The 13,896-nt window shown below is 40.0% G+C and overlaps 1 protein-coding gene across 6 annotated transcripts in view; it reads left to right on the top strand.

Annotated features, from left to right (window-relative positions):
* LOC134350487 (transcriptional-regulating factor 1-like) overlaps window positions 1-13,896 on the top strand; it is a 262,932-nt gene that overhangs the window by 172,905 nt on the left and 76,131 nt on the right. For all 6 annotated transcript variants that reach the window (XM_063055706.1, XM_063055708.1, XM_063055707.1 and 3 more), the window contains 4 exons: window positions 3,299-3,417; window positions 5,895-7,596; window positions 10,894-10,940; window positions 11,970-12,114. In XM_063055706.1, the coding sequence (XP_062911776.1) occupies window positions 6,190-7,596; window positions 10,894-10,940; window positions 11,970-12,114 (1,599 nt within the window). In that variant the 5' untranslated portion in view covers window positions 3,299-3,417; window positions 5,895-6,189. The remainder of the gene's footprint in view (window positions 1-3,298; window positions 3,418-5,894; window positions 7,597-10,893; window positions 10,941-11,969; window positions 12,115-13,896) is intronic.

The raw sequence follows: 13,896 nt of genomic DNA on the forward strand, positions 1-13,896 counted from the left end.
AGGTCTTAACGCTTATTAATTAGTTTTGAGGGGATGATGTTATTGAACGCCAGGCTGCAGTCGATAAAGAGTGTCCTCATTTATGTATCTTTGCTGTCCAGATGTCCTTGGGTTGAGTGAAGAGCCAATGAAATAATATCTGCTCTGGACCTGTTGAGCCAGTAGGCAAATTGGAGTGGATCTCAGCTGATTCTCAGGCAGAAATTGAGATCAACAACCTCTCAAAGCACTTCATCGCTGTGGATGTAAATGCTACTGGGCAATAGTCATTGAGGCAATTTACCATGTTCTTCTTGGGCACCAGTATAGGTGAAGTCTGCTTGAAACAGATGGGTACCTCAGACTATCGAAGCAGGAGGTTAAAGATCTCGGTTAACACTCTAGACAGTTGATTGGCACAGGTTTTTAGTACAGCTTGATCCCAAAGTAGGCATTTCTGATGATACAGCTGCCCGTTGGTGCTACATTGTGTGGCAGCATAAACCTTTGCACTTGTCTTTATCCTGAAATGAAGCTGGGAATGTCTTTAGCATCAGTTGTGCTGCTGGCTGAGCCACAACTACTGTTACAGAATTACAAAGTTAGAGAAGCTGAACCAATAATGGAAAATGCTGTAAATACTCTGCAGACCAGGCAGCATCTGTGGAAAAAGAAAGTTACCATTTTAGAGTTCTGTGTACATGCATTTAATAAAATTGGGAGGAAACTCTACTGTAATCTCTGGTTGAGGATCACAAACTTGGGTGTCTGTTACATGATTTAGATAAATTGTACGATATTAAACGTGACCAAGTGGTTAAGGCATTCATCTAGTGATTTGAAGGTCACTAGTTTGAGCCTTGGCTGAGGCAGTGTGTGTGTCCTTGAGCAAGGCACTTAACCACATATTGCTCTGTGACGACACCAGTGCCAAGCTGTATGGGTCCTAATGCCCTTCCCTTGGACAACATCGGTGGCATAGAGAGGGGAGACTTGCAGCATGGGTAACTGCTGGTCTTCCATACAACCTTGCCCAGGCCTGCGCCCTGGAAACCTTCAAGGTGCAAATCCATGGTCTCATGAGACTAACGGATGCCTATTAGAGAGACGATAATATGGGTCTAAATATAGACCTTACATTTTGTGCCTCCATCATAGGCATTTCTCCCCACCATTGAGGATACTTTCAAAAGGTGGTGTTGTCATTTTGACCCTCACAATCTGGGATATGTCCTCTTCTCATTATTACCATCAGGGAGAATGTACAAGAGCCTGAATATGCACACAATCGTTTAGGAACAGCTTCTTCCTCTCTTCAGTAAGTTTTCCAAGTGGTCCATGAACCCTTGAATACTACCTCATGATGCCACACACACAAAATGTTAAGAACTCAGCAGGTCAGGCAGCATCCATAGAAATTAATAAACAGTTGACGTTTTGGGCTGAGACCCTTGTTCAAGACTGGAAGGAAGGGGGAAGAGCAGTGTAGTAACGTGGGGGGAGGGCAATAGCTCAAAGGCAATAGGTGAAGCCAATTGGGTGGGAAAAGTAAAGGGTTGGAGAAGAAGGATTCTTATAGAAGAGGAAAGTGGAATATGGGAGAAAGGGAAGAAGGAAGAGCACCAGGGATAGGCAGGTGAGGAAAACAGGTAAGAGGCCAGAGTGGAGGAATAGAATAAGAGGAAAGGGGAAGGGAAATTTTTACTGGAAGGAGAAATCGATGTCCATGCCATCAGTTTGGAGGCAACCCAAATGGAATATGAGGCATTGCTTCTCCACCCTGAGAGTGGGTTCATCATTGCAGAAGAGGAGGCTATGGAGTGATGTGTTGGAATGGGGATAGGAATTAAAACGATTGGCCACTAGGAAACTCCAGACTTGGCAGATGGAGCAGAGTGGTTGACAAAGTCACCCCACCCCCCAAATTACATACATCCTGTTCCAGTAGTATAGAGGAGGTTTCATCAGGAGCACCAGATACAGTAGATAACCCCAATAGATATGCAGGTGAAGTGTTACCTCACCTGGCAGGACTGTTTGGTGCCCTGAATGGAGATAAGAGAGGAGGTAAATGAGCAGGTGTTGCATTTTGGTCACTTGCAGGGGTATGTGCCAGGAGGGAGGTTAGTGGAAAGGGACGAATGGACAAAGAATCACGGAGGGAGTGATCCCTATGGAAAGCAGAGAGTGTGGGGGGCAGAGTAAAGATGTGTTTGGTGGCAGGATCCCTTTGAAGATGGTGGAAGAGGCAGCAATACAGTCATAAATATAGCACAGGAAGAGCATTACGATGTAAGGGTGGGAATATGGACTATTCTACTTAGCCAGTGTAAAGTCGGGCATAGCTGGGGCCACCCCTTAAGTCTGGAGAAAGCAGGAGGAGTGAAAGGAGAAATTGTTGAGGGTGAAGACTAGCTGCCAGATGGAGAACGGTGTGGGTGGAGGGCACTGGTTGGGTCTTCTGTTGGGGGGAAAAAAAAGCAGAGAGCTTTAAGACCTTCTTGATGGAGGGTAGATGTGTATAGGTATCGGACATCCATGGTGAAGATGAGGCGGTCAGGGGCAGGGAATTTAAAGTTGTTGAGGAGATCAAGGGCATGCGAAGTGTAACAGATGTAGGTGGGAAGAAACTGAACCAAGAAGGATAAAATGGAGTTGAGGTATGCAGACATGGGTTCAGTGGGGCAGGAGCAGGCAGAGACAATGGGCCTACTAAGTCAGTCACGTTTGTACCTCATGATTCCTCCTTTGCACTATTCATTTATTTTGTTATTGTAACAAAATATTTTTTTACATCTTACACTGTACTGCCAGAAAACAACAAATTTCATGATACTGTATGTGACACTGGTAATAAATGTGTTTCTGATTCTGATACTGACTAAGGGGTAAATTTATGCAGATATGACAATAACCTGAACTGTTCATAAGTTGGAAATGAACACATACAATGTCTAGTGTCCAAAGTGCTTGTTGAATGTACGGGCTCTGAGTTGGTTGTATGTTCATAACCTGGGGACGGCCCATATTATACAGTACTTTAATTTGGTAAAATGATCCACTCGTATATACAATACATGTGAATTGCATAGAACTCTATCTAGTTTTAAGTGTAGTAAGGTATGTTAATTTTAATCATGTTTTCTTTTCTTGTTATACCTGTGTGTTAATTATTTAAATGTCCAGAATTTTGAATTAGTCTATATGCAATTTATAGTTTTTGCCTCTTAATGACTGCTGGGTTGCCTTTGTCCATTTTGTGTTCTGGAATGTATATCCATAGCCTACCAATTTAAATAATCTTCTAATTTTATTGCAGGCAATGTTCGCTCTTCAATGTGAACTAAATGCCAAGCAAGATCCTCACATCACTGGAGGACATCCATCTATTTTTCATCAACTTTGCCAAGAAAGTCAGCATGAAAGGCGCTCCAGTTAGTAAGTAATTTGATTAATACCATTGAATAATATTCTGCAAGATTTCTCGGTTAAAGTAATATGCTGCCTCACCTTGTGTGGGAAAAGCCTATCCTTTCAAGGAGAAAAGAATCCAATATAATGCAATTTTCTGTTTGACTCCAACTATACTCCCCTGTTTTCAATTGAATAAATAGGATATTCATCAGTTATACAAATAGACTGGAAGATTTAAAATATGCCAAAGAAGTGCATTTATACATTTGTGGAACAATTCATACCTTTTCAGAATGTTCCAAAGTACTTCATAGCCAATGAACTGCGTTCTGAAGTGTCAGTACAGCAGCAGTATTAAAAATGCAGAAACCATTTCTATGTGGCAATCTGTCACAAACAGCAGCCCTGACTTGATGACTAGTTTTACAAGAGTTGTTTGTGGGATTAATTTTCTCCAGGATTCTGGACAAATTGCCTTTATTCTTTGCATTATTTTCATGGGACACTCCAATCCACCTGAGAGACAGTCAACAGTGCTATTTAACATCTCATTCAGAAGGTAGCTCATGCTGGTGCCTCAGTAGTGCTTTTGATGATCAGTCTAGATCTTAATGCCCAAGCCATTAGACCTGCTACATGAACGTAGAACCTTTTGATTAAGAAGCAAAAGTGCAACCAACTGAGTCATGGTTAACATCAGTGAAAACATTGTAACCATTAATTTTTTTCAGGTGAGTTTGGTACCTGGTAGAAGAAAATAGGAGCAACTAGTGAACAGTTTTATCAGCTTCAGTAAAGTAGATTTCAAACCTTATTTTAGTCTGTTTAAAGGAATGCTTCTTTCATGACATGAACATCTTTGCTAAGTTTGAACTTGAAGGAGAAAATGTTTGATTTTAGTTATTGCATAGGAAAAGAACAATCTGGAATATGATCTGTGATTTGATGTGTCTTTCAGTTACAAAATTATACTTCAGTAACAGGTAACTAATAACTGTGCCCTAATTTGAGCTAATCAGAGAACAATGAAGTTAGTCATTCATTGCTCTTTTGTTCTGTGGGGTTTTGTACTAAAAGATATGGTGGGACGAGTGTGAACAGTTCAAACAACTGTGTTATCTCCTTCACCATTCAGAGTGAAGTATCCTTATTGCAGATTTATAAAGTCTAAGCCAGAATTCATCAATTTGAACAAATAATTTGATGTCAAATTATGTACAAAATGTTAAATTAATAGAGAAAAAATAAAAATGTCATTAAGGATGCTTGTTTTTAGAAACTAACATGTACAAATTAATTAATTTAAAATAGAATACCCCAAGAATAATGTAGTCTGAAGAAGAGTTCCCTTTTGATGTCAGATGTTGTTTGGCATAATTATAGATTACTGTGTCATTAGAATTTCACTTGCACTTGATTGAACGAGTCCAAACCTCCAACCACATCCAGGACCAGATTGTAATCTCCCCACCTCATGTTCTACATTTTTCACAGCACCTCATCCTCAACCAGATATCTGCTTGTTGCCTCCTCTTGCTATGTAATGTGATTGAGGGAAGAAAACATGCAAGGCCACTCTTTATGTTCAATACTTTGGCCCTCATTTGCAATTGAATGTTCCGATAGAAGAGCATGAGTTGACATCTGTTATCCTAATGTGCACCTTTCCCAGTACTAAGGAAATTCTAGACCCTGAAATCTCAGTGAGCTATCAGCTACTGCGTGAGCAAGGCAATTTGACCACAACTTCCTATGTATTTGGTTGTGCTTTTACAGTATATCAAATACTGTACTCTGAACTCCATAATTACAGTGAGTGCTGATGGTTTCTTAATTATTTCTGCTCCAAAATCAGCCCATAGTTCCTCTGGACAGCTGGACTTCAACTGTATGGTTAATTAAATAAGAATTGAAGTGCTTTAGAAATTGATTATGGCATCAAAAACATTCAATTCTCTTCCTGTAATAACACACATTATTGGCCTGTCAGATTTTTTTAATTCAAGTCTGCCAGCGGTAGTAGTTTAATTGATAAGGCATCAACCTTCATCTGTAAAACCTTGGTTTGAACTGAGCTCCGACTAAAGAGAGGCAAGGCAAGTGTTCTCCGTTACTTTCCCTCCTGCCCTCTACCCCCCCCAAAAAAAAGTATTCCCATCATCCTGGAGCACATTGCTCAGGCCCTCCCTATATGAAGTAAATTTAGGAAGTCTTATTCCAGTGAATGATATTTTTGGACCAACAGCAAAAAGGCTGACACGAATTATAGCGTCACTCGTTCTTGTTGGCAAGATTTAGAAGTATTTCTCACTGGTCCGCAACAGCTTATTCTTCAAACCTGCAGTAAATGCAGAGGGACTAAAAGGAAGCCCTGCCTTGTGTCTCGGCTAGACTTTAAATAAGTTTTCTTACCAGCCCAAATAGCCTTCATTTTATTGAGTTCCAACATATCTTATGAGAAAAAGCGTTTTGCTACAGACTTCCTTTTACTTTTTTTGCAGGAATGTTGAAGTTTCGCTTTCAATGGATGACTTTGAGATATGCCACAGACAACTTAATCAAGATATGATGCATCATTACAGGTTCTACTTGACCTGATGACAAGACTCAGAATTGCAGACGTGAAATGAGAGAAAAATTGTGCTAACAGTTTGAAATCCATGTATTTTTTTAAAAACACCTACATTTCTCAGGGAACTTGAGGATTCTAAGCCTTTATTTTGACTTGTTTTCATAATCTTGCAAGGAATTTGGCAATCCATTTGTGGTTTATCCATTGAATTGCCTTACGAACACATGATGGGAGACCAACCCCCTTTTAAATCTAATCACTCCGTGAACAATACAGAAAATAGGTACTATTCACAACAACCACAATCCAGCCCATTGAGTGGAAATATGAATCATAACTATGGACCTACAGGCATGGAAACATCTCAGTCTTCTCCAGCTTCACCTCACTTTCCTTCAGATTCAAGGGAAGCTGCAGTAGCAGGGAGCATGCCAGCTGTTACCAAGAGCCTTATGATAGAACCACGAAGGCCAAGTAATTGGCCTCATTCCAGTGCTGGCAATCATATTCAAATGCAGAATGACCTTAGCAATTCTTCCATGATGTGGACCTCTACTGCTCAAGCCAATGCTCCTGATGGATACTCATATGCATTTTCTTCTCCGGCAACTGACACATCATCCCAGAAATTGACCAGTGATGTATTGCACAAGTTGGACTCCTTCACACAGGTTTTTACCAATCGCAACCTCAGGATGCAGCAGGCAAACAGCATTGCCTCGACCCTGCCGAGCCAGGCGACAGTGGTTGAGAGTGTTCGGGACAGTGCTCTCCGGCAGCTGCTGTCGCAGAAAATTCCAGCTGAGCAACAGGCTGCCATGCATCCAATTCAGCGATTTCAGCATACTCCAACACAGCAAATGCATCAGGGCTTTCCAACTGCGCAGTCGAAGCAACAGTTGCAAGCCATCCATCAGCAGCAGCAACAACAGCAGCTGTATTTTGAGTTCCAGCAATTGGCCCAAATGCAGTCACAACCACAGCCAATGCTACAACATACTCAGTCGCATGTTCAGCAGCTGCAGGCTCAGCAAGTGCTGCCTCAACAAATTCAGCAACTCCCACAGCAACAGTACTTTGTACGCCAGCAGCAGTCCCAGCAGCACATGACGGTGCCTGACCTGCAGCAGCAGCAGTGTCACATGCATTCAGTGCAATTCTATCAGCCGCAGCAGCTCCTGTGCCAGTTACAGCAACCTGTGCAGCCGCAGATGCAGCCTCCACCTCCCTATCACAGAAACCAAAACCCCAAGTCCATGCAGCAGCCTCAGTACTCCCAGGAACAATCCCACCCTTCTCAACACATCCAGATGGATGTTCCCACTCAGTATTTCTATCAAGATCAGGCACACTATCGTCATATGTACCAACAAAATCAGTTGCATCAGCAACAAGAGGAAACTATGCAACAGAAACAGCTCCATGTTGATAATCGCATTCAGACATCACTTGTTCCCCTTACAAGTACCTCTTCCTTGGTCATAGACGAGGCGACGAGGAAGGAATTAAGTAACATGAGCCATCCTGGGACTCCTATGGTTCCTCAAAGACATCTTGTAGCACCGCCTAATCTTCCTCAAGCACCTGCCAAGGCATCTCAACAGCAATCTCATAATCAAACATGGTCCCAGGTAAAATGCCAGATGGTTTTGAATTTAAAATTTTGAACTAAAAGATTGGAAAAAATATATTTTTGTTGTGTTTTAGTTGTCCTGAAAATGGGTTAGCAAGTTATCTTTTAGCATTCTGTTCATTAAAAGGATAATTATAATAATTTGGTATATTTTATATGTATTTAAACAATAATTGATTTATTTGGAAACTTTAGTGCTCTGGACTGTAAATGAATAGTATAAGATATTCTATATCTTCTTTACAAATACGTTAGCATTATGTTAAATTATAATAGGTCTCCAAAGTTTGATAAGGCAACTGTCATGGTCCGGTCCATAAAGTCCACATTCCGTGGACTCAGGACTCCGGGTCTTCCAGCTGTCCCTTGTTTGAATTAATCATAAGCACCTGATTCCCATCTTTGGGCTTGCAATTTAAGTAGCCTTGGGACTGAGTGTGGGCTGCTGGTTTGTCTAGTCAGTCCCCCTTGGAGCAACTTGCTAATGGAAGGCTAGTGAAACCATTCGTGATCTCTAGATGTGGTTGTAGGACCACCGCTTCATGGAGCCTTGTTGCCACTTGTTGGAGTAGTCTTTGCGGTATGGATTTGGCTGTTTCCCGGGCCAGCTGAGTGGCTCAGCCATTCCAAGCTAGGTGGGGATCCGGCTGTTTCAGTAGCCAGCGGAGGTTGCTGGCTATAACTGTGACCCGGAGCAGCCCTGAAGCAGAAATGGATCTGTCTGTCATTCTTTGGTGTTGGTCTCTTCCTGTCCTTGCCTCCATGGGGTAAGTCAGGCTGTTTTGCCATTGCCCTGCGAGGGGATCTGTCTTGTCTTGTCCTCGCCTCCGTGGGGTAAGTCAGGCCGTCTTGCCGTTGCCCCGCGGGGGGTCATGTCTTGTCTTGTCCTCGCCTCTGTGGGGTAAGTCAGGCTAACCATTTGAGCTCATCCTTTACACAACTTATGTACAAGTATCCAAATCACAGACTCTGTTCTATTTATTTTGTCTTGTGATGAAAGATTGCAAATGATTTTCTTCCTCTATTCCTTTTTCTTTTACCTTTAATTTCCAGATGTGGGAAGTAATTTGACATTACATTACTGAAAATTCCTCTCATCCTCACCTTTATTGCTTAGCACTCACGTGTTTTCCATCTGTGGCAGTTTAAGGTTGGCCTTATACTGACTTATCTCTGTATTGGTTGTTCATTTCAGTTCTCAGTATTAGTTCATAATCATTGTATTATTATAGTTAAAACACCACATACTATCAAATGCTTTCAAAGCAGGGAGAGCATGAGTCAAATCTGTTTTTCTTAATCATACTGTCTGTTGCTCAGATGGTTTAAGATAATCTGTTTCAACCTGCAGTAATTATTCTCGTATTTTGAAAACCCAGATTGTGTTCTAGTCTTCCACATGGAAATTCATTTAGCTTTGAACAGTTCTGTGAATTGACTCATACTTGCTTGACCTATCAGTAAGTTTTTAGGATGGTTCAGCTTTAATTCTTTGACAATTCATAACAAACTACTTCATATGTCCTTATTTCAGGAAATGGAAAGTAATAAAGAGTCATTTTTTGACCACCTACCATGGTCTCCACAGCCACATTCCGAGGCCTTCAGTTTACAGTTCGACTCGATGTTTTTTTTTAATAAGCTTGCTTCAACTTCTATTTCTTTTGGCCTTTGTTAAAACCACTTTCACTGGCCTGTTAGCAAGAAAAGGAAAAGTGGAGTTACCTGACTAGATCTGTTTTCTTCTGTCCAAGTTTATAAGTTTATAAAATACCTTTACTAAAAAAAATGCTGTTAACTCCCTATACAATTAAGGTCAATTAAGATTAGAGTCTTTTTGTTAATTGGTGCTGTATATCCTTTTCATTGCTCCCTGTTTTACAGAAATACTTGAATTATAAAGTTTGGTAGTGTATTATTCCTTTTATTACTCAGTTGATCTTTTGAAGTTATCTCTTTTTATTTTGACCCTGACCAAAAAAGTATTGGGAACTTAAAGACATATATAAAATATAATTATCACCGTACCATGGTGTTGATAACGGAAGTCAAAATGTTTTGGATGTAATGTTAATCAGTAGGGCTATACTGAATACGTGTAGAATTAAATTTGCTGCACAGTGTTTCTTCAGGGGATTTATTTATAACTATTGAGCAGATCATTTGAGTAGAAGAGTTCTAGCCCTTATTTCCAGTTTGATAACTGGATGAATTATATTTGGGTATTGTTATTTAATTATCCAATATACAGTGACTTGTTACACTTCCTACAGTAGACCTGGTTAATACTCATGCCATGTCTGATCGTCTTGCCAGGAGTCCTTTTGCTGTGATGCAGAGGGACTTGGAAGACCTCATAAAGCGCTGGTGAGGCCTCACTTGGAATATTGTGAGCATTTTAGGGCCCCTTATCTAAGAAAGGATGTGCTGACATTGGATAGGGTTCAGAGGAGGTTCACAAAAATTATTCCAGGATTGAAAGGCTTCTCATATGAGGAGTGTTTGATGGCTTTGGATCTCTACTCACTGGAATTCAGAAGAATGAGGGGTGACCTCATTGAAACCTATGAAATGGTAAAAGAACTTGATAGAGTGAATGTAGACAGTGTCTTTCTATGTTGGGGGAATCGAAGACCAGAGGACACAGCCTCAGAATAGAGGGATATCCTTTTAGAACAGAGATGAGGAGGAATTTCTCTAACCAGATAGTGGTGAATCTGTGGAATTCATTGCCACTGGTGGTCATTGGGTATATTTAAGGCAGAGGTTGATAGATTCTTGATTAGTTAGGGTATGAAAGGATAGAGGGAGAAAGCAGGAGATAAGGGCTGAGGGGGGAAATGGATCAGCCATGAAATAAAGAGCAGACTAGATGGGTTAAATGGCCTAATTCTGTTCCTATATCTTAAGGTCTTTTCATCTTATGGGCTTGTTGAAGAAGAGATCATAACCAGAATTATGAAAGAGGGATCATGTTTTATGTGTTTATTGGCACTTTTTGAGATTCTAATGCAGAATATATGAGGATGAACCAATTGATGTGGGTGTTTGGTTTTCCAGAAGGCCTTCAACCTCACCTTCCTAACATTGGGGGTGGGGGAGAGGAAGGGAGGCAGATTGTGTTATGAAATGTATCTACCTATAGAAAAATTGTTTAAAATAAATTTTTGCTTTGATTTTTTTGTAAGATAATATATTTGACTTTATAAATCACTTGGTTGAGGATATTGCATTGTTTAGGAAATGATTTGCTAAAAAATGTATGGTAAAGACATGATGTTCATTTATTTTATAGATTTCTCTGACCAACATAAAGCAAGGGGACTTGACCGTTGAACACAGGTATGAAGTCATTTTATTTCATTATGGAGCATCTAGTGTAACCCTCTCACCAGGGCTCATATGCAAACTTGGCTCGTTAGCTGATTCTGCTGACAGCCATGTGACTTGGCGATGAGAAGGCCATGTTCCGTAAGCAATATATGTCTAGGGTCGGTATGATTTGGGTTTAACCAAACAGAAAAGTTGGGATGTTCTGATAAAGGAACATTAATTGTTGCAATTGCTGTGTAAATACTGCTCCGTGCAAAGTTGTCATTCACCAGAAAATTAACAGATCATACACTGACATAAAAAATAAAGAAATATATTTACCAAAGTTAGGGCTGCAGAAAAAAAATATAAAAAGGCCAGTTACAGTTAAACCAGTCCAATGTGCACATAAACACGGAACTCATCTCTGGAATAGTTGGGGGTGTATTGCTTTATACACACGTTGGACCCACAGTCTGTGTGAAAGCACCTGCCACAGCTCGAACTTCCCTTGAAGACCATCTCAAACAAACTGGCTCTTTCAGGAGTACTGGTCCTTCACGCTTGGAGCCATTCATCTGCATAAAGCTCCTCTTACAATGGGGACCCTCCTTCAAATGGCATTGACATAAATCCCAGCTGTGAAAAGAGAAACAGTTAAAACTTCAGGACATTGTCAGAACAGGGAAAGAGAGAAAACTTCTTTCTCATTTCAACGTTTATCTTCATATCTCCTTCCATGCATTACCAGTATTTTTTTTGTTCTATTGTGTTCTTGTGATGACAGTTTTCAGAACATTAAAGGGTGCAGTATAAATGATCTTTGTTGTCATAAGTTTTCATTACAAGGAAACAAACTTGAAGCAGCCCCTAATTGTTTAAATTGAATTATGATTTCACTTTAAAAATATGCATTTTTGTTGTATAGATGATTAATCGTAAGCATGCTTCTTGAATATTATTATCTGTTCAAATTTATTAACACTATATATAAATTTTAACTCTCAGTAGATGGCCAGGTAGTGTTGTTCATCAGTACTGCTTTCTATTTCTGAACAGTGGCCAAAGCCGAGTTTCTTTCCAAGAAAGGATAGATGAAAAAAGCAGGCTGATATGTTCAATATGCCACAAGGAATTCAAGAGCCTACCTGCTCTGAATGGCCATATGAGGTCTCATGGTGGTCAAAGGGCATCTCCTAAACAGGTCAGTAAAGTGCTGCTATTTCATGTATATGAATTTATATCCAAATACTTTTATTGTTTATATGTGCAAATCATTGCTTCCTGTTTGCTCAGCTATAGTATATATTAGGACTAATTATCTCTGTGACGAACCATCTGTAAGATGAGCAGATTGTAATAAATTCAGGTGCAGGTTTATTTTAAACTCTTGAGAATTTTTTTCTTTTGGATCTGTTTGATTGAAATTGTTTTTGTTTACTGCCATCTAAGAATCAAATGAATTTTTGCTGAATTGAATCCTGTTTTCAGCAGCTCTCAATGTGCAAGTCACCAGAAAGCAGATAAGACTACTAAACCTTACTGTAGTCAGGCATTTTGTCCCACTTATTGCATGCTAAGACTTGCTAAGTTAGATGGAGTTAAAGACTAAACCTGTGATAGAAATGAATTTCGCTGAAAATATTCATTGGTTGGAGGTACAGCTACAGGTCTTGTGTGAATTTGGGGAATTCTGTCTGCACTGAGCTCGGATTTAAAGAGTGGCTTTACCTTGTGTGGGAATTACAGGCAAAGAGACCATCAAAGAAGGGAGAGAATTTCCCAAAGAGGTTCCAAGTGAAAACTCATCTGGTAAAAGAATTTACTGTATATACTTCAAGTCAGTTGTCTCCACACAAAATTAGAACGGTGGACTCTCCATGAAAAACCATACAGGTTGCAGTTTTTGACCAGAAAGAGTTGTGACCAGAAAGTAAATATTTATAATTTCAATATTTAAAAATATCACATTGATTTTTACATCACTACTTTCAGATATAAAGGTATTGAAATCTATTCTATGAATAAACTCCAGCTCAACCTTTTTCTAATCATGGTTAATTTATGCAATAGAATATTTTAGTGTTTTGTAAAGTATTAGGACTGTACAGATTGTTTACTTATAGAGTTTTCTCCCTAGGATATGGGGTATCTAAAACTAGAGAATGTGGATTTGAGGTGAAAGATTTAAAGGGTACCTGAGGGGCCAATTTTTTCACATGTAGGATGGTGGGTATGTATGTGGAACAAGCTTGCAGTGGAAATGGTATTTGTAGGTACAATTACAACATTTCACAATTTAACATTATTGTCTTGTATAATGTTAAGACTTCAAACAAAACCTTTCACAATACTTTTTCCAGAACAAGCCATTGCAATATATTGTCTGTTAAGATATTGACCAGCTCTTGACAACACTATCAGGCAAGGAGGTTAGTGACTTGATTGAAATTAGTAATGATGTTACCTCAGATAGCTTCTGTTTTCTAGCAGTCTGTTCTTTCAAACTGGTCACTCAAGCTACAACAAAGTCTCCCAAAAAAAAGAATTATTCATTTGTCGAAAGGTGTGAATGATAAATGGTTACATGAGACGATTTCTGCATGTAATATCCTGGTTATAGCTCGGGTACCCAACACCTTTGCACTGTACTGCATTTGTCAATGTGGAGCAGAGAGTGCATTTGTAAATCTTGTGGGTGCAAAGGATGTTGGGAATAGTGAGGGTGGAGAGCCACAGGAGGGGTGTGGGACAGGTGGCAGAGGAGGAGTACTGGGGCGGGGGTGGTTTGTTAATCATCACAGAATATCACTTTGATGCTTCCCGCTCCCTCCCCCTTTTTTTCCAACCATAATTCCCCTCACCCTGTCCCTTTCCCACTCTTCAGTCCACAACACCATAAGGTTTAGAAGCAGAATCAGGCCAATTTTCCCAACAGGTCTGCTCTGCCATTTCATCATCGCTGATCCAATTTTCGTCTTATCTC

This window comes from Mobula hypostoma, chromosome 8 (assembly GCF_963921235.1).
Source record: "Mobula hypostoma chromosome 8, sMobHyp1.1, whole genome shotgun sequence".
NCBI classification, from domain to species: Eukaryota; Metazoa; Chordata; class Chondrichthyes; order Myliobatiformes; family Myliobatidae; genus Mobula; species Mobula hypostoma.